This window comes from Periplaneta americana, chromosome 15 (assembly GCF_040183065.1).
Source record: "Periplaneta americana isolate PAMFEO1 chromosome 15, P.americana_PAMFEO1_priV1, whole genome shotgun sequence".
Classification (NCBI taxonomy): domain Eukaryota; kingdom Metazoa; phylum Arthropoda; class Insecta; order Blattodea; family Blattidae; genus Periplaneta; species Periplaneta americana.
In genome coordinates, this window is record NC_091131.1 from 18,132,300 (window position 1) to 18,157,216 (window position 24,917).

The 24,917-nt window shown below is 35.7% G+C and overlaps 1 protein-coding gene across 1 annotated transcript in view; it reads left to right on the plus strand.

The window, feature by feature from the left end:
* LOC138714692 (trypsin-1-like) overlaps positions 1 to 24,917 on the plus strand; it is a 77,316-nt gene that overhangs the window by 28,610 nt on the left and 23,789 nt on the right. The window contains exons 3-5 of the mRNA XM_069846755.1: positions 14,769 to 14,868; positions 17,966 to 18,128; positions 23,642 to 23,847. Of these exons, the coding sequence (XP_069702856.1) occupies positions 14,769 to 14,868; positions 17,966 to 18,128; positions 23,642 to 23,847 (469 nt within the window). The remainder of the gene's footprint in view (positions 1 to 14,768; positions 14,869 to 17,965; positions 18,129 to 23,641; positions 23,848 to 24,917) is intronic.

The following is a 24,917-nucleotide window of genomic DNA, read 5'->3' on the forward strand; positions in this document are numbered from 1 at the left end:
TTCGGGATTTACTTCCAAACATATCCCTTTATTGCTTCAAGTAAAAATTCCCTCGTTATCCCTAATAGTTTGTGGATTTTCTCCTAACATATTCACGCCAACCAGATGATAGACGACATTAAGATATATGGATCATATATGGAGACTAAGAGTAAGGCAGAAAACAGGAATTATTGAAAAATGCTGGGTTTGTAGTAAAAGATCTGCCTTTGGGCAGAAAACTAAGCATGAATGATGTTATAGAAACAATTACAGTAAAGACAGTTATACTAACAGCAGTCTTCCTTCAAGTTTGTTTGTACCTCGTTTGCTTCTAACTTAAGCGTAGGACGAAGGATCGCTGGCTGGCTGGATAGATAAACATGGGATCAAACTCGAATATCTTCACGTTGGGAGAGGTCACGTGGTAACCAGTTTGGTGGCCCGTGCTTCCAGCGCAACAGCGCTCATGGCAAGGATTAAGTAAGATTCGCTTCACTAGAACCATGCCATGCATGTCGCGTACTTCCGCTCTACTTCTTCGCAAACACCAGCAATCAGGCATTCCGATCGGAAACGTTCGATAGCCTAACTTCCGCGTTCACCTCTATGACTTTCAATGCCAACCGTTCGTTTCTCAGTTTCGTGAACTCCAGTGGCGAAGCCAGTTTTTAAAGGGTGGGTAGGCAGAAAGTCTTATCTTAAATTTTTTGTACAATAGTTCCAAACGGCGAGTTTTCTCGGTGTCAAAATTGTCAATGACACGATCCTTGAACATCTGGTCACTCATCAGTTCTTTCACTAGCTTCTTCTCAATGGCAATGGTACTAAGACAGCTGCGTATTTCATTGATGAAAATTACGCAAGTATGTTTTTATTCTTTTCAAAGTACTCATACTCCTTTCAGAAGACTGTGGTCACAGGAAACGTTAAAAACCAACGAACTGATTTGAACACTTCCACATATACACTTTCCAGGCCATTTAGGACAATATAGACTAATCTAAAAGTCTTTGAGGGGACAAATACACCTAATTCTCACAAAATAATACAAAAATGATCTTCACTCACTCATTATTTCGGGCACATTCTAGTAAATTCACACTTAATTCTAACAACAAAAATGGTCTTGAGTAACTTTTGCGCCGACTAAATCAAAAGGAGCATTTCCCACTAAATCAGCGTTGCCAACAGTTTTTGTGATAAAGTCCTTAAACAGCAGTAAAAATTCACTATAAATATGCCATCAGTGGAGAAAATTTGTATTCCTGTCGCTAAGAGGGCTTTAAAAACTCGTTAAATTAACAAAAAAAAAAAATAATACAATACAAAACTTTCATCCATATTGCCGCTGAAAATTTGTTAAAAATAGCTAGATCTAGCTACCATAAATTGGCAAAACTATAACTGCAAGCGAGAGAAAGTCCGAATATTCTTTGTTGGTCACTGTGGTTGGTCGTGAGACATGCCTCCTTGCGACATGGAGGGGGTTGCTAGAAATTCAAACAACCTCACGCTTTTTTCCGTCACCTCCAATCCCTGCCGTTGAAGTGACAGCAGAGGCAAGCGAGAAATTGTCTCACTCGCAGATGCCCATCACCCTGGCCGAGCACAACAGATTTTGTCGTTGACATGTGCCGATGAGCGAAGAATCCTGTATAAACTGCTGATTTTCTCAAACACAACAATTATTACAGTCGAGAAATTTATGTTAGTAGGCTTATTTATAATTCTTTATCTTGAGGTTTTTTCTAGGTAGGCATTGCCTCAATTGCCTCCACGTAGCTTCGCCACTGGTGAACTCCATCCCTGAAGTCAATGAAAAGTTTTAAATTTCTTGAATACATTCTAACGGTAAAAATATACAACGGTTGATTCACACCTCATGTTATTCGAGATTTGTGGACCTCAAATGGGTTGTATTGCTATACAGGGTGAACCATAAGTATTGTAATTAATTTCAGGGGGTTATGAAGAACAATGGAACGTATGAAGTGGACAGACAGAATAAGAAATGAAGCTGTGTTGGAAAGAGTGGGTGAAGAAAGAATTATACTGAAACTGACCAGGAAGCGGAAACGAAATAGGTTGGGTCACTGGCTGACAAGAAACTTCCTATTGAAGGATGCACTGGAAGGAATGGTGAACGGGAAGAGTTCGGGGCAGAAGAAGATATCAGATGATAGACGACATTAAGATATATGGATCACAAGAAGAGACAAAGAAGAAGGCAGAAAATAAAGACTGGAGAAAGCTGGGTTTGTAGTGAAAGACCTGCCTTGGGTAGAACACCGAATGAATTAATCTTTCAAATATTTAAAACAAAAAGGATTAATATAATTTTGCTCGTTTTTGCTTCGTTCTCGAGATAAAAATTATTTTATATGAAATATTTCATAACGTGTTTTGGGAAAGCCATTGATTTAATTCCCAATATACTCAGTCAATTGAAGAGCGCAGAGAATTATGATAATAGATTATTGAAAGAATTTTACTGTAGTTTTGTCCTTCAAATGTATAGAAATTTGATCCGAACATTGTAATATTCCTTTGCGGAACGAAAAGCTTTGAAATAAGTGGAATGTTCTTGATTTTTGGCAATGCCAGACCAAGATCTCATCGCGTGATTTGGTTGGGAACAATTTATCCACACTTCCTACAGCCCTGACTTGAAAGCAAGTAACTTAGAAAACATGATGGAAATATTCAGATTGTCAATTAATATAGATAAACACAATATAATATTTGTTACTCAGTCAAATGACAAATCAATGTAAAATAATGACTTATATTATATGGTCATTATTTTACATTGATTTGTCATTTGACTGAGTGACAAATATTATATTGTGTTTGAAACCAAGTGATTTTCAACATTTCGATGACGATGGTGATGTGAAAGAAGCAGTGCAGACATGAATTTTATCACTGGCTGTATCACTCTATGACGAAGGGATACAAAACTTGGTTTCTCGTTATGAAACGTGCCTCAATTATGGTGGAAACTATGTGGAAAAGTAGTTTAAGGTGTGTAGAATCCAATGAAAATAAATTATTTTGACAATAGTATTGTGTTTATTATTTTTTTTATTATCGGTAGGCCTAAAAGCACCTCATAGTTTGGAGAATTAGAATGTAGATCAGAAAAAGTATTGTTAGGAAAGTTGAAAAAAAAAGTTACTAGACTTCTTCCAAAGAATATAAAAACAAGGTAAGAAAAAGCGGAACGAATTTCGATTAACCGTTCTTCCCCTTTCCTTCATTATGACGGATAATCGAGGTTATACTGTATATTAGTCGTCACAGACAGCCTTTCATTTATCATGCTGACTATTAGATTCCATTTTCCAGAGACCAGACCTGACAGAAGGCAGAATATTTTTAAACGACGATGAAATTATTATAACTATTTCTTTATATGACGTCATTCCATTTTCGACCAATGAAGTGTAATGAAATTTTGAATTCCAACCAATCACAGTCACACTTTGCGATAATTTTTGCAGCTACATTCATCGCTATCAATTTATCGCATGGTCGTTCTTTTGTTTAGTCGTTGTCGCCAACAGTTTCCCCGTAAATTGATGATCATGAATACATTAAGATGCAACTACACGGTTAAACTTTTCTTTCAACTTTAAAGCAATGAATGCAAGATTGATATTTAATATTAATTAATATATTTACGCAGTGAAGACGACGTTCAAAACGGCGCACCATGTAGACACAAAATCTTCATGCATCTTAATTGAATGTACCTTTTAAACTTGATTCTTTCAATATTCTTCCCAGATTGCACGCATACGCGATTGCAATATTGAACTGTGTAGATGCAGCTTTAGTTCCGTTACACACTACAGCGAGAATGAGTTTGTCGAGCTATAAAAAATGCTTTCGTGTAGCACTGATTGTAACGGTCGAAATAAGACACAGCTGACATTAGTCCTGCTCCCACAGGTAACATAACCTATAAGTAGCCTATAAAATTTGTATTTTGTGAATGAAATGAAACAATTAATAGAAAGTCAGATATTCAAATTTATGTAACATCATCGCATGTCAAACCCAAAGACCTTGCATAGTAATAATGTCTTTGATCAAACTGCCTTCCGTATGGCGTAATAAAATTCGTGTTTTAATTAGGCCTATCTATACAGAGATGACTTTACTGTGTAGCAACATGTCTCGCTGTGAATTCATAAGCATTGGTATATTGCTGTCCCCACTGTTACTGCTTAATTAAATTATGATTTCAGCAGATAATAAAAATGTATTTATGTTATAATAGTAAGAGAAAAGTGCAGTACATGTAATTAACATTGTTAAACCTATATTTCGCAATTGGCATTACTGAATAATAACATCGAATTTCTTTATTGCAATAATCGATATTCATCTACGAGTATTTCAACTTCACAATGTCTGAATAGGTTAAGTATTCGTTAATAAACAATTATTAACATTTTGTGATCGAATTTTAGGGATATATTATTTACATTTTTTATTTTATTCACGAAATAGTCCTAATAAATGCCACTCGAGGCCTGAGATTTTCCAGATAATTCCACTCGCTTCGCTCATGGATTTATCGGCAAATCTCAGACCTCTCGTGACATTACTACAGACAAATTTCATCCCGGGTGGGAAGTAAAGCTCTAGATCGCTCATTGCAGATTTCGACACGTGAAAGAACCCAAGTATGAATAAGGGACAAGCAAAATATTTTCGTACAACCTGCATTGCGTGGTCTCTACGTCTCTGGGAAGCTCTCTTGCAGATTTCTGTACCACTGCACTGCATTCCGGCCTGGAATCGAACCACAAACGTAGGCCGCGCTTCACTTGTCTCGCTGGTTCACTGGTTTACTTTCATCGAAACTGGAACGAACTCATAACGGGGCAGGGCACAACAATGCGATCTTCGACGTGATAGTGCGCTCAAAATACTGTGCCCCAGGCCGCTGTTGTGCGAATCCCGGGTTCCTGGAGACACGCCGCCCGCAAGGCGCTGAGAGCAGCCCACAGTCCGATTCGCGACTGACCTCGTGGCCCCTTTCAAACGCTACACCTGGCTACTACCTTCCTCCTAATACCGTCACTCATAGTAAGTCACTCTGCTTAGGCCTATGGATTCTTACAACAGGAATATAATTACTTCATATGCTTAAGGCGAGTTTAGCCCCAAAAAGTCCATCATAATAGCCCTTCTCATTAACACACTAATTACTGCTAGAATACTCAACATTCATAGCTTTTCTTTAGAGAAAAATAAAGCTGACACTATTCTGAGTAAAATAAATAAATAAATAAATAAATAATAAATAAGTAAATAAATAAAATAAATAAATAAATAAGTAAGTATGTCAGTAAGTAAATAAACAAATAAACAAAATAAATAAATAAATCAATGAATGAATGAATAAATAAATAGATGAATAAATGAATAAATAAATACATAAATAAATGAATAAATAAATAAGTGAGTATGTAAGTAAACAAATAAACAAAATAAATAAATAAATCAATGAATGAATAAATAAATAAATAAAGGAATAAATAAATACATAAATAAATGAATAAATAAATAAGTAAATATGTATGTAAGTAAGTAAAAAAACAAATAAACAAAATAAATAAATAAACGAATAAATAAAGAAATGAATAAATGAATAAATAATTACATAAATAAATGAATAAATAAATAAGTAAGTATGTAAGTAAGTAAATAAACAAAATAAATAAATAAATAAATCAATGAATGAATGGATGAATGAATAAATAAATAAATGAATAAATGAATAAATAAATACATAAATAAATATATAAGTAAGTAAATAAATAAACAAAATAAATAAATCAATCAATGAATGAATGGATGAATGAATAAATGAATAAATGAATAAATAAATATATAAATAAATATATAAGTAAGTAAGTAAATAAATAAACAAAATAAATAAATAAATCAATGAATGAATGAATAAATAAATAAATGAACGAATAAATAAATAAATACATAAATAAATAAATAAATAAACATTTTTCTAACTTTATTCTTTCAAGAGCATTAACAAAATAACTGAGTATCACATCAAAGATTTTTCAAGAAACAAATCTGCCTTTTCTTTTAATACATTTACGAGGCCGATAATATTTTTTAACTTCGTTCAATATTGCTCCTGAAAAAGCATAAAATATACTTCCATAATCGCAGTTTTAAACATTTTCAAACTGAACGTCTGATACATTTTAAAGTCAGTATCAAATTAGTCCGACTTTTTTTTACTGTATCATATTAGCCCTACTTGACCCTACGACTGTTTCTCAGAAGTAATGTTTTTTACTTAATGTGTTTTGCTTGTAAACCGATGATATAATATAATAATTATGAATTGTGGGTCCCTATCACCCCGGTATGGCGCGTCCTCAGGTTGCGGATAGAGGATACGGCGTTCAGATATGGAAGGTAGCTGTGAATATATTGAATAAGCAGTCGCGGACAGCCCATAAGGGATGGTCCTCCAGTTTGTGGTATGGGCGAATGGTTAACAACTATATCTCTGCAATCTCTTGAAAATAGCGGACCGAGCTCGCCGATCAGTCCTCGGTTGTGAAGAAGGTAGCTGGGAATTGAGTCGCTAGAGCGGATACTGTCGAAAATCTATAACCGGCCGGTTGAAACGTTTACTCGGTCGGTCGCGAGCGCTCGAGATTATTGCAGTACAATTACATCACCTTTTAATGCATGATACTCAAAACAGCCTACCTACGGATGCTACCATTTCGTTTTTATTTCACATAGCACGAAAATTAGAAAGTATTTGAACGTTTAAACAAGGAAACATAATTTTTAGATAACACAATTCTTTAAATGAAATAATGCTTTATATTATCAATTATATTATTCAGCATCCACCTTATCGAACACATAACAATAACGAACATGTTTAATGTAGCTTAGTAAATATGTGATTGCATAAAAAGAATAGATTTTGTGATGAGTGTCAAATTTCTTCAAAAGCAGACATAATCTATTACAGTCACAGTATTAAATAAAAGTGAACTACTCTGGGAATGTGGCGCATTTCAGGCACAGATGTGAAGCAAACATCAATATCCCACATCCAAAGTGGAAAGTCCCATGAGAGGCGATTACAGCGAGGTCCAATACAGGTCCGTTAACCCCCCGAAGACGATCCAAGTCGTTGAACCGCAGTCCGTTCTTTTAATGGCTCTAATATTCCCAAATTATAACCGGCGCCGAGGATCTGCCCTCAATCTCGTGGAAGAATCATGCTACTCAAGCACACATCACCTTCCTCTTCCTGTGAGAGGCAACACTTACAGATATAGCCAATGAAGGAAAACTTTCTGGGGTTGCCTTACTATAAGGCATCATCGCATAACCGTTAAAAATATGGCGTCACAAATGATGATGTCGCATACTTGGGGATTAGAAGAAACCCCTATGAAAACTTGTAATGTCTATATAGGAATTAGGGTAACGGTATTAGAATAAATAGATAGAAGTTGTCAGTTTTAATGTGTCTGAGGAACGGTTTGAAATAAGCTATGAATAAAACTCAATCCTGCACAAATAACGCATTAAATCAATAGGTACCGTATTAAAAAGAGTGTAGTTCCAAAACTCTTTAAATCGATTCGAGCAAATTTTTCAGCAACGGAGAAAAAAAAAGTTTCACTGCTTTTGTTTTTATTGAGATTACTAGGTAACTTATATACAGAGTATAGGAAAAGTAACTTTTTTTCACATTAACTTTTTCACAATCCAACATTAAGTTTAATTTACAAAATTTTGAAGGCAATTAATAAAATATTCCAAGTTGGGGGATTTTCTGTGATTTATCCGAAGTATTTCACTACATAAATCATAAAGTGCTGTTAGACAAATTAGATTATTAAGGGATTAAATGGTTTCACACATATCTCATAGAAGGAAACAAAAAGTCGAAATCAATATCCCTATGAGATCTGCCTCTACATGAGGTACTATTAATAATGGAATTCCTCAAGGATCAATATTAGGTCCTCTACTTTTTCTAGTGTTCATAAATGATCTTGCCCCACTAATAAAATATGTAGGTCAACCCATATTATTTGCAGGTGACAAAAAATATAGTAATTACAGCCAGTAATTCCAACATATTTCAATCTTCAACAGAGGAAATTCTCCTCAAAATATGTGATTGGATCTCAGCCAATAAATTAGTATTAAACTGTAACAAAACTAATATAATCCAATTTAAATCCTGCCCAAATTCAACCTCGCAAATTTCAAGCCCAATAATTAAACAACAACAAAAGTAACCAAATTTCTTGGCTTACAAATCGATAATGTGTTAAATTGAAAAAATCATATTTAAGGAATTACACCCAAACTAAATTCAGCATGTTATGCTATTAGAGCTATGCAAGAGATAGTAAATATCAATACATTAAAACAATATTTTTTCATACTTCCACTCGTAATGAGTTTTAGAATAATATTCTGGGGAAATTCTACAGTTAGTAACAGTATATTCATATTACAAAAAAGAGTAATTAGAATAGTAATGGCTGCCAAATCTACGGAATCGTACAGAAACATAAAAACTACAAATAATGCCCATGGTTTGTCATTAATAAACTTACTCGTATGTAATCGTGAAAACTTTGTAACTAATTCAACAGTTCATAGCATAAATACGCGCCAAAAATTACTTTCATACTCCATCGGAAAGTTTATCGTGCTATCAAAAAGGAGTGCGTTATATAGCAGTAAAAGTTTTTAATATCCTTCCTATGGATATAAAAAGTCAACTCAAAACATGAGATTATTTACGGCCAAATTAAAGAAGTATCTAATTTCTCATGCCTTCTATTCTGTAGGTGAATTTATGACATTCAACAACGTTGCATGAATATTTCTGTGTAGTATTAAGTAGCGATACTAACCCCCTGTGTTGTACTACTGTAGTATATTGTAAAATACTTCTGTATATATTTCAACTAGAGTGTGACTATAATTAAGGCTTTGTAGTACTATTAAGATTTTTTAACATGTTCCATATTCTAGCTGTGAATTGATGTACGAATACCATGGAATGTAAATAAATACAATATAATAGATAGATAGATGGATTTATTGAGTAATATTTACATACAGATTTTTATATTATCATAATTTTCTCTAAAATCCAATGCACGGGTCCTTTGACCGTACGTGCTTTGTACCTAAAACAAGTCCTACTTTGTAGGTTTTACCCCCTCCCCCGCCTATGATTATATCCACTACTCTCTAAACGAACACACATATTAAAATGAAAATGGCGCAACAAAACATATTATATAATATATCCTAACCTAAAACAGACATAAAAGTGTATAGTTGGGTAGATACTATTATCCCTTCCTCAGTTCGCGTCACAAACTTTAACAGCTCAAGTTCTAATCTGTCTCGCCTTCAAGAGGAACAATCCAGTCTTTTGTTCCCATTCTCTATTCCCCATGAGGTCAAGATATGCAAGCGAACTCCTATTCTGACTTAGCATCGAGGGTGGTAGATATTTTCTCCATACATGTTACAATTCGACACATTGTAATAAAATATGTTTATAGGAGTCCTTTTCTCTGCAAAGCGGACAAAGGCGCTCTCCTTGCATTAATCCTTACTATGTAAAAATAAAAAATAATTTTCCGAAAAAGTGGATATAGAGGGGTTTTTGAACTGTACGCCTCAAGTAAAGAACTAGTCACTAATTAACTTATTAATTTATTAACGTCATCCTCCGATTACTTCTTGTTAGTTATTATTATTGTTTATACTCTTACTTAATGTTTCCATATCTTTTGCAACTCTTTTATCACTTCTTCCCATTAAGAACCAGTGATACCCCGTATAGTATCATTCTGATCTTAAAGATGTTATTCATGTGAAAAGACTAATATTCTGAAGTTATGATATTGATATGACAATGGTGGTAACCACTCTACTATCGACGGTAAAATATAAATATGGTGTGGTGAGAAAGACACAAAAATCGATGGTCACACAAAATAAACCTGAAAGATTCTTGGGCAGAACACTATGGATGTATGAATTCTTGTTTGCCTCTGAACTGACAGGATCTGTCGGTGAGTGGCCGTTAGTTGGCATGGGCCGCTTGCCCAGGATCAGCCAGCCTGTCTCATTGTTCGTGTTGACACTGGAGCTCAGGCTGAATGGAAGCCTCGTGGCGGTCATGACACATTTGGAGAACAATGGACGAGCAATTAGTGCTAGCTGGCATCAATTCCTCTGCCCCCTGCTGCCAACAATCGTCGTGATCTTGCAGCACCTTCGTCGTAGAGGTGACACACAAACCTTCTGCTTGTCATCGCTGTCTGCTACATTAGGGGTACACAAAATGTTAGTCAAACAACAGTTTAAAGATATGTTGTCAGAAGTAGACGTCATATCAGTTTTTCCTCGACATTAATCGCCTGTTCACGCAATTCAGATGGAGGGCAACGAAAGTACTGTCAGCGCAGAGCCTGTCTTAACAGTGCACGGAAGCTACGGTAATTGGTTCGAATCCCTGTAGCGTAATCGTGGAGTCAGAAATTAAAAATTTAAATTGTGTGACAAAGCGCCAATAAGATTTCAATTAAAGTTAGAAGTTAAAGCAATTAAGTGTGTGTACATTTCACCATTGCACTGTAGATTTGAAATAAAGTCAATTAGCTAAAGCTTCTTTAAAATTTGACAGCCCTGCGGTTTCATAGTAAAATATATAACAAGGATGAACCGTAACTAGTGTCATTAATTTAGGGGTTATTCTTTGAGATATTTCAAACGAAAAACTTAAATACAATTTTGCTCGTTTTTGCTTCCTTTTCGAGATAAAAATTCTTTTATATGAAACATTTCATTGCGTGTTTTGGCAAAGCCATTGACTTAATTCGCAATATGCTAAGTCAGTTTAAGAGGGCAGTGTATTATGATACAAAAATTTTAGTTTTATTCTTTAAATGTGCAGAAATTTTATCCAACAAATGTAACATTGTAAACTTTCTTTGCAGAACGAAAAGCAACATTTGTTCGGATCAAATTTCTGCTCATTTAAAGGACAAAACTAAACTTCTTTCAATAATTTATTATCAAAATTCACTGTTCTCGTCGACCTGGTTGGCGGGTTGGTATAGTGCTGCCCTTGTATGCCCAAGGTTACGGGTTCGATCCCGGGCCAGGTCGATGGCATTTAAGTGTGTTTAAATGCGACAAGCTCATGTCTGTAGATTTAGTGGCATGTAAAAGAACTCCTGCGGGACAAAATTCCGGCATATCCGGCGATGCTGATATAACCTCTGGAGTTGCGAGCGTCATTAAATAAAACATAACATTTAACATTCACTGTTCCCTTAAATTGAATTAAATCAATGAATTCCTCTAAACACGCTACAGCCATTCCAGGAAAATTGGGAATTCCAATGAAAAAGTATTTTTCACAAATACCATGTTTATTATTACTGTAAAACATAGATACTGTAAGACTCTAAATTTAAATATGCCAATGCTTTATTCTCAAAAGGAATATATTTTATAAGTTTCATGGGCACTGAATCTAAGTGGTCTTGTCTAGGTAATGGCTACTTTTTGTTTCCCTAAAGTTTGCAGCACTTACTTATAGAGAGATCAGCTGTTAATGCATGGTTTTCAAGCAGCTGTTATTGAAGAAACATTTTGAGAGCCTGCCCTGTTAATCCCAGAGCTCCAGGACAAGAAATTTTTTACTCTGTACTATATTATTTCTGCCATTTGTTTTAAGTAGATTGGGTTAATAACAATCAGCAATCTTACAGTTCAAGTGAATATTATGACTTCTAAATGTCACATTTGTTTTGAAACTGGAAAAATGAAGGACATTAACTCATCTGAAACATCCGTGTCAAAATGTAACATCCGTGTCATGGAAAAAAACAGCTATAAAATATTTTATGTTTTTTTGAACTAATTGGATGCCATGAGATTTCCATAGCTTTCACATGGACACTATGGGGATGAAAGACCAGTGTTTTACGCTTTTTGTTAATAAGATGTAAAGTGAGTTCACAAAGATCTTGTAACATCCATGGCGGAACCTTTTCTTTATTTTCTGCAATAATAAAAATATTTATTCAAACAACTTGTTTTTTCCTGTAAAATGATACGGATCTTCTAAATTGATTCTAATAATAAAAGTTGACAAAAGGAATTTATTTTCAATACATAGGGTTGGAAAATAGTACAAATGTAACATCCTGACAATTGGAATGGCTGGCTATGAAATGTTTCATATTGTGACAGCCAAGTCGAGGCTCGATCACGCGTCCCGCAGAGGGCAGGGCGCACGAGAAAACGCGGCGAAGATGGCTGCAGCCGCTAGGGTCTGGAGGGGCGCGACGTAAGAGGAGCGACGGCACTCTAGTCCGTGGCAAAGAGGGGGGAGTAAAGCAGCTGGTGACTGAGGAGAGAAATCCAGAGAATTCGAGAGTGGAATCTTCCGGAAATTTCGAGCAATCGTACTTTCTCGTAACTATAGTTTAGTTATAAATACGACACGCGAGTGAACTTGAGCAGCAGTTTAGTCAGTAGCAGTGTTGTTGTAGTCTGTGAACAGCAAGCCAGCCAGTCTTGTGTAGCAGTGAAGCCAGCTTGAGACCGGAGTTCGACTTGAGTGGTCCGCAGCTGTGCGAGCGTCCGAAGTCCTGAGTTCGAGTGCAGTGGACCGCAGTTGGGGGACCTGAGTTCGAGGTTCAGTGGACTGTCTCTGAAGGTCTGTGGTTCGAGATACTGTGAACTTGAGTGACAGAGCTAGAAGAACTAGCCAAGGCAAACGAACTGTGAACTGAGAACTGACAGTTCTGATTTGTAAATAGTGCTTTGTGAACATTAGTTAAAATTAACAGTTCATTGTTATTCTCAATAATCCAAGTAAATTGTCATTGTCGTCTGTGGAGTGCAATAACGAATACTGTGTTACTGTGTGGAGTGGAAATCACATTGTTGACGGGAATAGAATTAAATTATAGAAAGTGAAGAGTTATTGTTGTAAGAATAAAACTACATTATTGTTTTGAATTTTAAAGTTACAATATGAAACAATTTTTATATCGAAAAGGAAGCAAAAATGAGCAAAATTGTATTGTATTGTATTTATTAACATTCCATGGGATTCATACATTGCTTCACAGCTAGAATATGCAACAAGTAAAAAATTTAATACTATTTTTCGGTGCTATGCATAGACATTTCGCTAGCCGGCGTTAAGAGCGTGCTAAACTAGCCCCGGCTATCGACTGATTACTTGTACAGGATTCATATCATATCAAATCGCTAACACTGGTTTATGAATACGAAAAACGTTAGTTCGCTGATCATCCAGAGAAAGCCCGCGCTAAGAATGTCTATGAATATGGCCGATAAAGTCTTAATTTATAGTCAAAGTCTAGATGAAATATATACAGAAGAGATTTACAATATAGTCTACTAGTACAACACAAAGTTTTAGTATCAATTTCATGAAGCGTTGTTGAATGTCATGAATTCACCTACAGAATAGAAGGCGTGAGAAATTAGGTACTTCTTTAATCTTATGTTTTGAGTTTCATTTTTTATATCGATAGGGAGGCTATTAAAAAGTTTTACTGCTATATAACGCACTCCTTTTTGATAGCACGATAGACTTGCCGATGGAGTATGAAAGTCATTTTTTACGTGTATTTATGCTATGAACTGTAGAATTAGTTACGAAGTTTTCACGATTACATAAGAGGAAGATTATTAATGAAAAAATATACTGACAAGCCATGGGCATCATTTGTAGTTTTTTGAAAATAGTCGTACAAGATTCCCTAGATTTGGCACCTACTATTATTCTAATTGCTCTTTTTTTTGTAATAGAAATATACTGTTACTATCCGTGGAATTTCCCCAGAATATTATTCCAAAACTCATTACCGAGTGGAAGTATGCAAAGTATATTGTTTTTAAGGTATTGATATTTACTATCTTTTGCATAGATCTAATAGCAAAACATGCTGAATTTAGTTTGGGGGTAATTTCTTTAATATGATTTTTCCAGTTTAACACATTATCGATTTTTAAGCCAAGAAATTTCGTTGTTTTTGTTTCTAACAGGTATCTATTGTTAATTATTGCGCTATAAATTTGCAAGGTTGAATTTGGACAGGATTTAAATTGAATTATGTTAGTTTTGTCACAATTTAATAGTAATTTATTGATTGAGAACCAGTCACATATTTTGAAGAGAATTTCCTCTGTTGAAGATTGGAATGTGTTGGAGTTATTGGCTGTAATTACTATACTTGTGTCATCTGCAAATAATATGGGATGACCTACATCTTTTATTAGGGGGGCAAGATCATTTATGAACACTAGAAAAAGGTGGGGACCTAATATTGATCCTTGAGGTATTCCATTAAACTTTTTTGTTTGAAATATATCAAAGAATAACGCCCTGAAATTAATGGCATTACTTATCTGTATGTGTGAAACAAGGTTCATAAATGGTGTCACTTTGCGAGAAAATATGAGTAGGCTGAGCTGTACTGAGATTGTCTGAATCTACTGAGTGGTATAAAGAACATTTTACTTTAACTTATTTTGTCCGCATATGCAAGACTCTAAGAGGGCGCTTGGCGAATCACTTAGTTACGGGTGAACCAGCAACTTGGAGAAGCTGTTTCCGTGTTAGCAGTAAACAAGTGGAGAGCCTCTCCAATTACTTAGGAATATTTGCTCTGTTGCAGAGTGAGGGGGCCGACAACACCACCAAGTCCACCAAGAACCTGTTCGGGATCTTCAAGCCGCGCCCGCCCCCGCCGGTAGAGAGCCCGCAATGCACGTGCAGTAAGTAGGTACAGACAGGCCTGTTAGACAACACAGCCAAGCACGATTCCGGAAATGCCTGTGTGGATGGAACGCAAATTATACCGGCATGCAATACTTTAAAGATCCTTTGAAAGGCATGTTAAAATCTTAATAGCAGTGTAAAAATTATGAGGTACAACACATACCGCGAGAAATTTCGAATTTACCTAGAAACATAAAATAAAAAAAAAACTCTAGTGGCAGTTTAAATACTAATTTGCTAACACAATAAAAAACTATTAATAAAATATGACAAGGAATTTGAGAAAAATATGGTAATGATAAGTGAAACGTGTGTACTGGAATAAAAGTAATAAAATACAAAAATATGTAGGCTACTCTCTTTAACACTATACTGGATGTTCAGTTCAAAGTGTGTCATGGCTCGCTGTATGCCGTCACGTGGCTAGTCGATGAGCCTAGAGAATTCAATCTTCCTACACTTCCGCAGAGGCGTATTACTTATGTGCCAGAGAAGTTGCCTAGGAAGTACGGCGTTTATTCTGAAGAGTACTTACCGATACGTACGGTAACGCCGGTAGTGGCAGGAATGTGAACTGTTTCGAAACATGTACTGAGGTGAGTTTTTTTCTTACTGTCGAGATATGGGGAGAGGGTTGAGACGATTACTTACGTACTTGTTGACATTAACTTGGACGGTCAACATGGACACGGAGCATTTGATTTGTGTTGTGGAATGTTGCCGTACGCAACCGATGATAACAAATACCCTGTGTACGACTTGGCCTCGCAAAACAGTTCGAAAGAGGTTATGGTAGCACACAGACTGTACAGACCGCCATCTGTTGCTACGACGTTCAAGTTATACCGTACACGTTCTCAAGTTCAGATTGAACGCCTTGATTAATAGACAACTTCTCTGACATAGAAGTTGAAACTCGCTTCAAATCGCTGACTCATCAACAGTGACGTCATGACACACTTTGAAATGAACACCCAGTATTGTAGTGTATTTTATATTGATATTCACGTCTACATATAAAACCCACGTACCCAATATTTCCATGACTATTACCTGCACAATTAAATTTAAAGTTTATTTAGGCTATAGAACATTATTCATTTACTTCTTGTCTAATACCTGTAAGAACTGGTCTATGATAAATTAAGCATGTAACACCAATTCATACAAACAAGAGACTCGATACTTCTAGCAGACACCCTATCAATACAGAAATTATTTCTTGTGGTTCTAATTTTCCTGCAATATATAATATTAGACGATTGGTTATTTAAGAAAGTGATAATATTTTGTTTCCATGGCAACATGAGTGACGTCAGACTTTAGAGGAAAAATTTTCAGGTCAAAAAGTTGCAATTTTTGTGTCCTTGCATTCAGTGTATTGTAGACGTTTTACGTGGAAAGAAGACAATAACCAATAACTCATGTTGTTATTATTATCTTTCACTGCAAACTCAGCGTTCTCTAATCGTCCTCCTTTTCCGCCTTCCTCTTAGTCTTCGCATACGATCCATTTATTTTACTGTTGTCTATCATCTGATATCGTCGTATGTTCCGAATTTATCTACCGTTCATAATTACTTTCAGTGCATCCTTCAACAGACAGTTTCTTCTCAGTCAGTGACCCAACCAATTTATATTTCTCTTCCTGATTAGTTTGAGCATTATTCTTTCTTCACCCACTCTTTGTAGCACAGCTTCATTTCTTATTCTGTCTGTCCATTTCACACGCTCAATTCTTCTCTATATTCACATTTCAAATGTTTCTACTCGCTTTACTTCACTTCGTAGTAAAGACCATGTTTCTATCCCTTACAATGCCACACTCCATACAAAGCACTATACACTAATCTTTTCCTTAGTTTTTTTTTTCAGAGTTCCGCAGAAGCTGTTTCTTTTTCTATTGAAAGCTTCCCTGGCCATTGCTATCCTCCTTTTGACTTCCTGGCAGCAGCTCATGTTACTGCTTATAGTACACCTCAGTATTTGAAGCTGTCCACTTGCTCTACTGCCTCATTCAGAATTCGCACGTTTACCTTCTTAGGTTTCTTCCGATAACCATGGTCCTCGTCTTGTTTGCATTTATCTTCTTTCCATACTTTTCAATTCAATTCAATTCAATTTATTAAGCCATTAAACATACAGTGATAGGCTTCGTCATAAAAAAACATACATTTGAAAATACACATATAATTGAAAACAGTAATTAGAATGAAAATACAAAACATTTTGAAACTCTAAAATTATTTAAAACACTTCACTCTTATGTAATAATTGTAACTAATGTAAATAACTTTATTTATTAAGAAACAATTTCGTATAAATTTATGTTAAGAAACTCATCTACAGAGTAGAAAGGATTAATTAAAAGCCAATTATAAAATCTAGCTTTGAAACTATTGGTTGGTAACTTATAATATTGACTGGGAAGCTTATTATTATATAATTTCATCCCCATGACAGAAAAATTTGTACTAGTTTTATGTAATCTATAGTATGGAATATTAAGTTGTTCACTATTTCTAATTTCATTATCATGTATATTGGCTATTAATGAGCAATATTTTGTCGAGTGTAAAGGACTAGGTCGTGTATATATATATATATATATATATATATATATATATATATATATATATATATATAAATTTATGACAGTTAATATCTGTGATTGTTTGAAAAGAGGTCGACAATGTTCAAGATAGTTTGATTGACATAGAATTCTAATGGCTTTCTTTTGTAAAATCAAGACACTCCCAATTTTGCTACCATTTTCCCAGAAAATTAAGGCATAAGTTACCTAATAAATATATAACTCTTGATAATTTTGTGCATATATATTCGATATGTTTTTCCCATATTAAACTGGAGTGTTTAAAAAGTTCTAGAAATTTGGTATAGTTTTGTATGTTGTCCTTTTTTATTACTGCTCGCAGCTGTCATTTATCTCCAGTAGCATATCCCTTAGTACCGTCTCCTCTTCTGCTAACAACGCAACATCATCAGTAAATCTTATGCACCATCACCCCTCCTATGTTCTGAAAACTGTTCTTCACTGAATGAACATTAAAACATTGAAATCGTGTGTTGCAGGTTGCGGAGAGCGCAATGACGGCAGCCGCATCGTGGGCGGCAAGCCGGCGGAGATGAACGAGTTCCCCTGGATGGCGCGCCTCTCCTACTTCAACAGATTCTACTGCGGCGGCATGCTCATCAACGACCGCTACGTGCTCACCGCCGCGCACTGCGTCAAGGGGTGAGGCACCTCCACAATTCTCTCACATTTCTCCTCTGAACGCCTTTATATACGAAGGAAGGTCATAACTTCAGGTTTACGGTTCTTGAAACAGTTTTCAGTAAATAGTTCATTTGAATAAATGTATGTATATATGTATTTATTCACACTGCAAATGGGTAAGTACCCGGTGGCAGTGGTAACTAATTACACTCAATAATTACAATAATAATAAAATACAGTCATAATTTTAATAATAAAATAATAATAGTAATATATAAAAATATTAACAAGGAGCATCCTAAATTAAATTAATCACTTAATATAACATAATTAATTGAAGTAAATCTAATTTATGTCTTAATCCTAAGTTAGAATTTAAAACCACGAGTATATAATATGATATATGTTCAAACTTTCGTAAGTACCTTTCAGCACTACACTCATTTCGCTATAAATTCACTCACTGCACTGGAACTAAGACACATTTTACTGACACTATCCTGATTTCACTAACACTTGAAAAACATTTCTCAGTTCAAATACTTTGCACTACCACTGTAAACTATAGAACTTCACTGACACAAACACATTTCAATGACACAACACACTTCACAGACACAACACACTTCTTCACTGACACAACACACTTCTTCACAGACACAACACACTTCTTCACTGACACAACACACTTCACAGACATAACACACTTCTTCACTGGCACAACACACTTCTTCAATGGCACAACACACTTCTTCACAGACACAACACACTTCTTCACAGACACAACACACTTCTTCACTGACACAACACACTTCACTGACACAGCACACTTCTTCACTGGCACAACACATTTCTTCACAGACACAACACACTTCTTCACTGACACAACACACTTCACAGACACAACACACTTCTTCACTGACACAACACACTTCACAGACAACATAATTCTTCACTGGCACAACACACTTCACAGACACAACACACTACTTCACTGATACATTTCAAATAACAGAACATCAATTACACCCTTATTATTCCGTAGAATTGTACATACTATATTAACCTCAAATCGCTAGCCTAGACCCCATTACAAGCAATTAAGGACGATCACTATAGCTCACACCCGTTCACTATAAGTCTATTTTTCTGTCCCTATAACTCTCAGAATTTACTTATAAGCTCACTGCACTTTCACTACAACACACTGCACACCGAATATAAATCACTGGAGATTCACTATGTTTCTCTGTTTACTCACTATACTTGTAAAACCACAAATAGTCTGCATAATGTATTACCGTCTATTAGTAAAGTTCTTAAGCCTATTTTTAAATACATTTTTGGTTATTGGTAAAGACTTTAGTAAGTCTCCAGGTAGAGCATTCCAGTCCCTGATAGTACGATTGAGAAAAGAAAACTTTCCAGTGTCCGTCCTCTGTCTTCTTTCCCTCATTTTATGTGAGTGATCATTCCTTGAAGAGTAATTTAGCGGCTGCAACCTATTTTTTATTTCTCACCAGGCAGGCTCACCTCTGTATGTTTTGTACATTGCGCATAATCGAATTCGTGTTCTTCCGCCCATGAGTGTGTCCCATTTTAATGGTGAATTATTACGACAACGCTTGAGAGCCCGTTTTTGAATCTTTTCGAATGTCTTATTTCGAGCAGTAATAGAACTATTTTAATCTGCAAAAAATAAATAGTTACGCTTTCACAGCTCTAAATGAGGTTCAAAAAACGAGAGCTAGAAAAATCAAACTTTACGTTCACAGCTACATACGTGCCTAGTGCTATTGTACTCGAATATAGTAGGTTTTGAAATGCACCGAACTCTGCATCGATACACTTTTGTGCTTGCGTGTGAATCACGTATGGTAGCGTGACCAATATTGACATTAACTCGTCCTTGATTTTGACATCCAGTAAGCGAGCGGCGCTCCTGTTGTCTTAATGAAACTAATACGACATCCCAACAGTTATGACTAGAGCCCGGAAGTTCATCATTTATTTTGATTGAAATAGGTAGGCAAATAGGCACTTAAAATTCAGTAAATAGGCTCTAAAACAATCAAAATAGGCATCTAAGAATTACGAAAGTAGACAGTAAAATAATCAAAGTATTAATATAATATTGAAAAATTCAAATACATGGGAGCGACAATAACAAATATAAATGATACTCCGGAGGAAATTAAACACAGAATAAATATGGGAAATGCCTGTTATTATTCGGTTGAGAAGCTTTTATCATCCAGTCTGCTGTCAAAAAATCTGAAAGTTAGAATTTATAAAACCGTTATATTACCGGTTGTTCTTTATGGTTGTGAAACTTGGACTCTCACTTTGAGAGAGGAACATAAGTTAGGTTAAGGGTGTTTGAGAATAAGGTGCTTAGGAAAATAGTTGGGGCTAAGAGGGATGAAGTTACAGGAGAATGGAGAAAGTTACACAACATAGAACTGCACGCATTGTATTCTTCACCTGACATAATTAGGAACATTAAATCCAGACGTTTGACGTGGGCAGGGCATGTAGCACGTATGGCTGAATCCAGAAATGCATATAGAGTGTTAGTTGGGAGGCCGGAGGGAAAAAGACTTTTGGGAAGGCCGAGACGTAGATGGGAAGATAATATTAAAATGGATCTGAGGGAGGTGAGATATGATGATAGAGACTGAATTAATCTTGCTCAGGATAGAGATAGATGGCGGGCTTATGTGAGGGCGGCAATGAACCTCCGGGTTTCTTAAAAGCCAGTAAGTAAGTATTAATATAATATATGGTAGTTAATACATCTCTGTATCACATTTCAGTACTTTTACTTTTCTTCGTTACATCCCATAACAAGATTTTTTTTTTTTATGTTCTCGACTGTCATACAGCCATTGCAGTTGTTAGGAATGTCACGTTTTTACTATTTTCAAACTCTATACCTATACTGAAAATGAACTGACTTTCGTCAACTTTTGTAATTGGAATCGATTTAGAAAATCAATATCATTTTACAGGAAAAAAGTTGAATTAAATGTACGTACGTATGCATTCATTTATGCATAGATGTAGTACGTTTGTATGTAAGTTATATATGCATATAAATAAAAATTGCATGCATAAAGACACTATCTCAGGGATTTTGAAAGTGTTTGAAATACACTCAGGGACAAAAAAAACCGGACACTTCTATATTTGCTTGTGTTTTGTTGCAAATTATTTCAAAATGAAACAAAACCCATTTAAACAAAATATTGTTTCATTTAGCACCTTATACGACAACATTTGAAAAAAAAATCTCTGATGAGAAAATTTACAAAAAAATTACAAAGGGCGTATAACTATGGCATCATTTGGTCTAACTGTTTTTTCATTTTATGGTGCCTTAAACATTAAAAACTCTTTTTAGTAACGGGTATTACCCCCTCTGGCTTGAAAAACTGCATCCATACGTCTTGGCATGCTCTCAATTTGGTTAGCAATGTCTTCTTGAGGAATAAGTTCCCATTCTTCGCCAGGTGCTCGCCTCAACTCTTGTAACGATTCTGGTCTCGGTCGTCTATTCTTAACACGCCGTCCCAGCATGTCCCACACGTGTTCAATTGGGTTCATGTCTAGACTCCTTGCTGGCCATGGAAGAACATGGATTCCCACTTCTTGGAGATAATCTCCGACCGCATGGGCAATATGCGGCCGTGCATTATCATGCATTAAAACAAAATTATCGCCAACAAATTGGCCAAATGGCACAACATGATCAGCCAAACATTCATTTATATACCTATCAGCTGTTAGTCTTCCATTTTCAACAAAAACCAACTCTGTACGAGCATCCGTACACACTCCTGCCCAAACCATCACTCCATCACCTCCATACGGCACATTTTCGGAAATGCAACACTGTGAAAATCGTTCTCCCCTCCTTCTCCAAACTCTTTCATGTCCATCAGGTGAGCATAGATTGAAACGGGACTCATCGGTGAACAGAACACAGCTCCACTGTCCATTTCTCCAATCCCTGTGATCATTTGCAAAACGCAGTCGTTCAACTCGATGCATCCTGAAAGTCTGGGACCAGTTGCAGGCCTACTTGATATCAGTCCACTTGCTTTCAACCTCCTTCTAACTGTTTTGGCCGAAATTGGGCGTCCATGCATGTTAACAAATTGCTGGGCTACACTAGTAGCTGGCAGGTTGCGCTCCCTAAGAACTCTCAACACCATATACCTGTCTTCATTTGGATTTGTAGCTCTTGGACGACCCGAACCTGGTCTTCTGGTATATTCTAGGGTCTCTCTATACCGTTTTATGGCATCATGGGTTGTGCTTCCTGCCATATTCATAACATTTGCAATGTAACGTACACTGCGTCCATCATCGTAAAGGGCTACAGCTCGAGCCACATCTTCAGTCGCATCTTGTTTTAAGACAAATGTTACAACCCCACTTAAACTCAGAAAATGTAAAAATAAAGAAATAACAAATGATAACGATAATGAAGCACAAAATGGTTGAGACAAAATTGTTATAGCTGAGACTCCGAAAGCAAAATTGGAATATTTGGTTGTAATGGCTTGTTTATAAAACAAAAAACAATCAACAATGTATACACGTCTCCATAACAACTGATGGCTACCATAATATTGTATGAGAAGATAATGTTTTGCAAAATACCAGCAAATATTAAAGTGTCCGGTTTTTTTTGTCCCTGAGTGTATTATGTTTACATTAATACAGATGTAATTGACTAACAGGTTAGAGTTTCCTTTTATAATGCACGGATTCCATTTCAGGACGCATAAAATGGTACATTTGTTTATGAGATATTTCCATCGTTGTGCTGTTTTCTGTAACATTATTCAACATGCATACCATTATGACTCTATCATATTCTCGTTTTCCAACTAGTGCACCAGAAAGTAAGTCGGAACTTCACTGAATAGACAAGGAAACTATTAATGAGCTGATGTCGAAACTTCTCCTCAAATTGCCCACAAAATTTATACAGTAGACAAATATAAAACATATTAACTAACTGTGAGTTTTCACTTACTTACAAAGGTATTTCGATAAATAATAATACATTTGGGAATGCCTATGATATCACGTGACATGCCAATAAGGTTATGCTTTCAAGACGCTGTGCCAGATGAGTGTGATGTTATCTTCTCAAGACCATAGTCTACTGAATTCTTCGATACTATTTTATTTACAATATCATAGTATGGGCAACCATTTTTTTTATCTGCTGTGGGGATATAACAATGTCAGTAGTTTGTAGGAAATTTTCGACATTATCTCATTAAGAGTGTTCTTATGAATACATACTTAAAACCAACGAAGATCAATTAAATAAAAATAATCAAAGGGTGTATTTTTTTTATCATAACTATAAAATAGCTTCCTCAAATTATGTGCAAAATATACATACATAGCTGCACTTGGAATTTTTGTCGAAGAGAATTAGTAAATGGCGAAGTATCCATTGTGCCCCGTTTTCCCCTATAGGAATTCTAAATGGTCACTGATACGAACAGGTTCATGTGGTTCATGATCAAGGTGACGTTCGGGGAGCACGACCGCTGCAACGACACGCGCAAGCCGGAGAGTCGGTTCGTGCTGCGCGCCATCACGGGCGATTTCAGCTTCATGAACTTTGACCACGACATTGCCCTGCTGCGTCTGAACGACAAGGTGCCCATCACGGACGCCATCCGGCCCATCTGCCTGCCCGTCAAGACTGGTGAGTGACAACGTGTATTTAATAATAATAATCAGGGAACGGATTTATATGGACTAAAAATATATGAAATATGTAAATATATATGTAGTTATTTTTACCAAAATATGGAATTAAATATGGATTTTTACCAAAATATGGAATTAAATATGGACTTAAAATTATAAAAAAATGACTATGTACGTTAAATATTGGTACATTTTAATCAAACTAAACAAAAAATATAATGGACGTACCTTATCTTCCAATGTAGTTTCAACAAAACACAATTTTTATTGTCTGTTACCATAACAATAGGTTACAAACATTTCTTTCAAGTGCTGAAAAGTGAATCTTCTTCTATTGTCTCTGAGGATAGATTTATACTGACTAAAAGAGCGTTCGACGTCACAAGAAGTAACTGGTACATAATTCAATTTCACAATGTCTGCTGGGGATAAGTCCAAGTTAATCTTCACTGTTGATTCACCACTCATCACAGCAACAACCTTTTGTAGTTCTTCATATCCAGGGTTTTTTGAAAGTACAGTGTCCACCTTAGCTCTTACTGCATCTGCAACTTTACCTCTACCACGATTCAGTTGTTCCACAGTACTATTTATAATTTCAAAACTTTCAGATAGTGAAAGGTGCCTATTTTGGAGACTTTTGAGCGTTTTTATGATGCATGAAAATGTATGCTGAATGTGAGCTAAGTCATTCTTCACACTTATGTCACAGGTAACTGTTTTCGCAGTATCAATTGAGACTGCATCTTCAGAGTCCAATGCAAGGAGAACATTGTTAATAGAGTCTATATGTTCGGCATAATATTCAACTGCTTCTAGCCATGTACCCCATCTAGTTAAAATTGGCTTTGGTGGCAATGGAATTTCAGGGTACATTTCTTTCAACACGTTAACTCTACTGGGAGCTTTGAGAAATACTTTTTTCACTGATGAAATCAACAAATCTACTTTAGGGAAATTGTCTCTGACCACTTCTGCCACACGATGAAATGCATGCGCCACACAAGTAAAATGAGTCAATTTAGGATATACAACAGATAATGCTTGTCCAGCTTTGACCATATA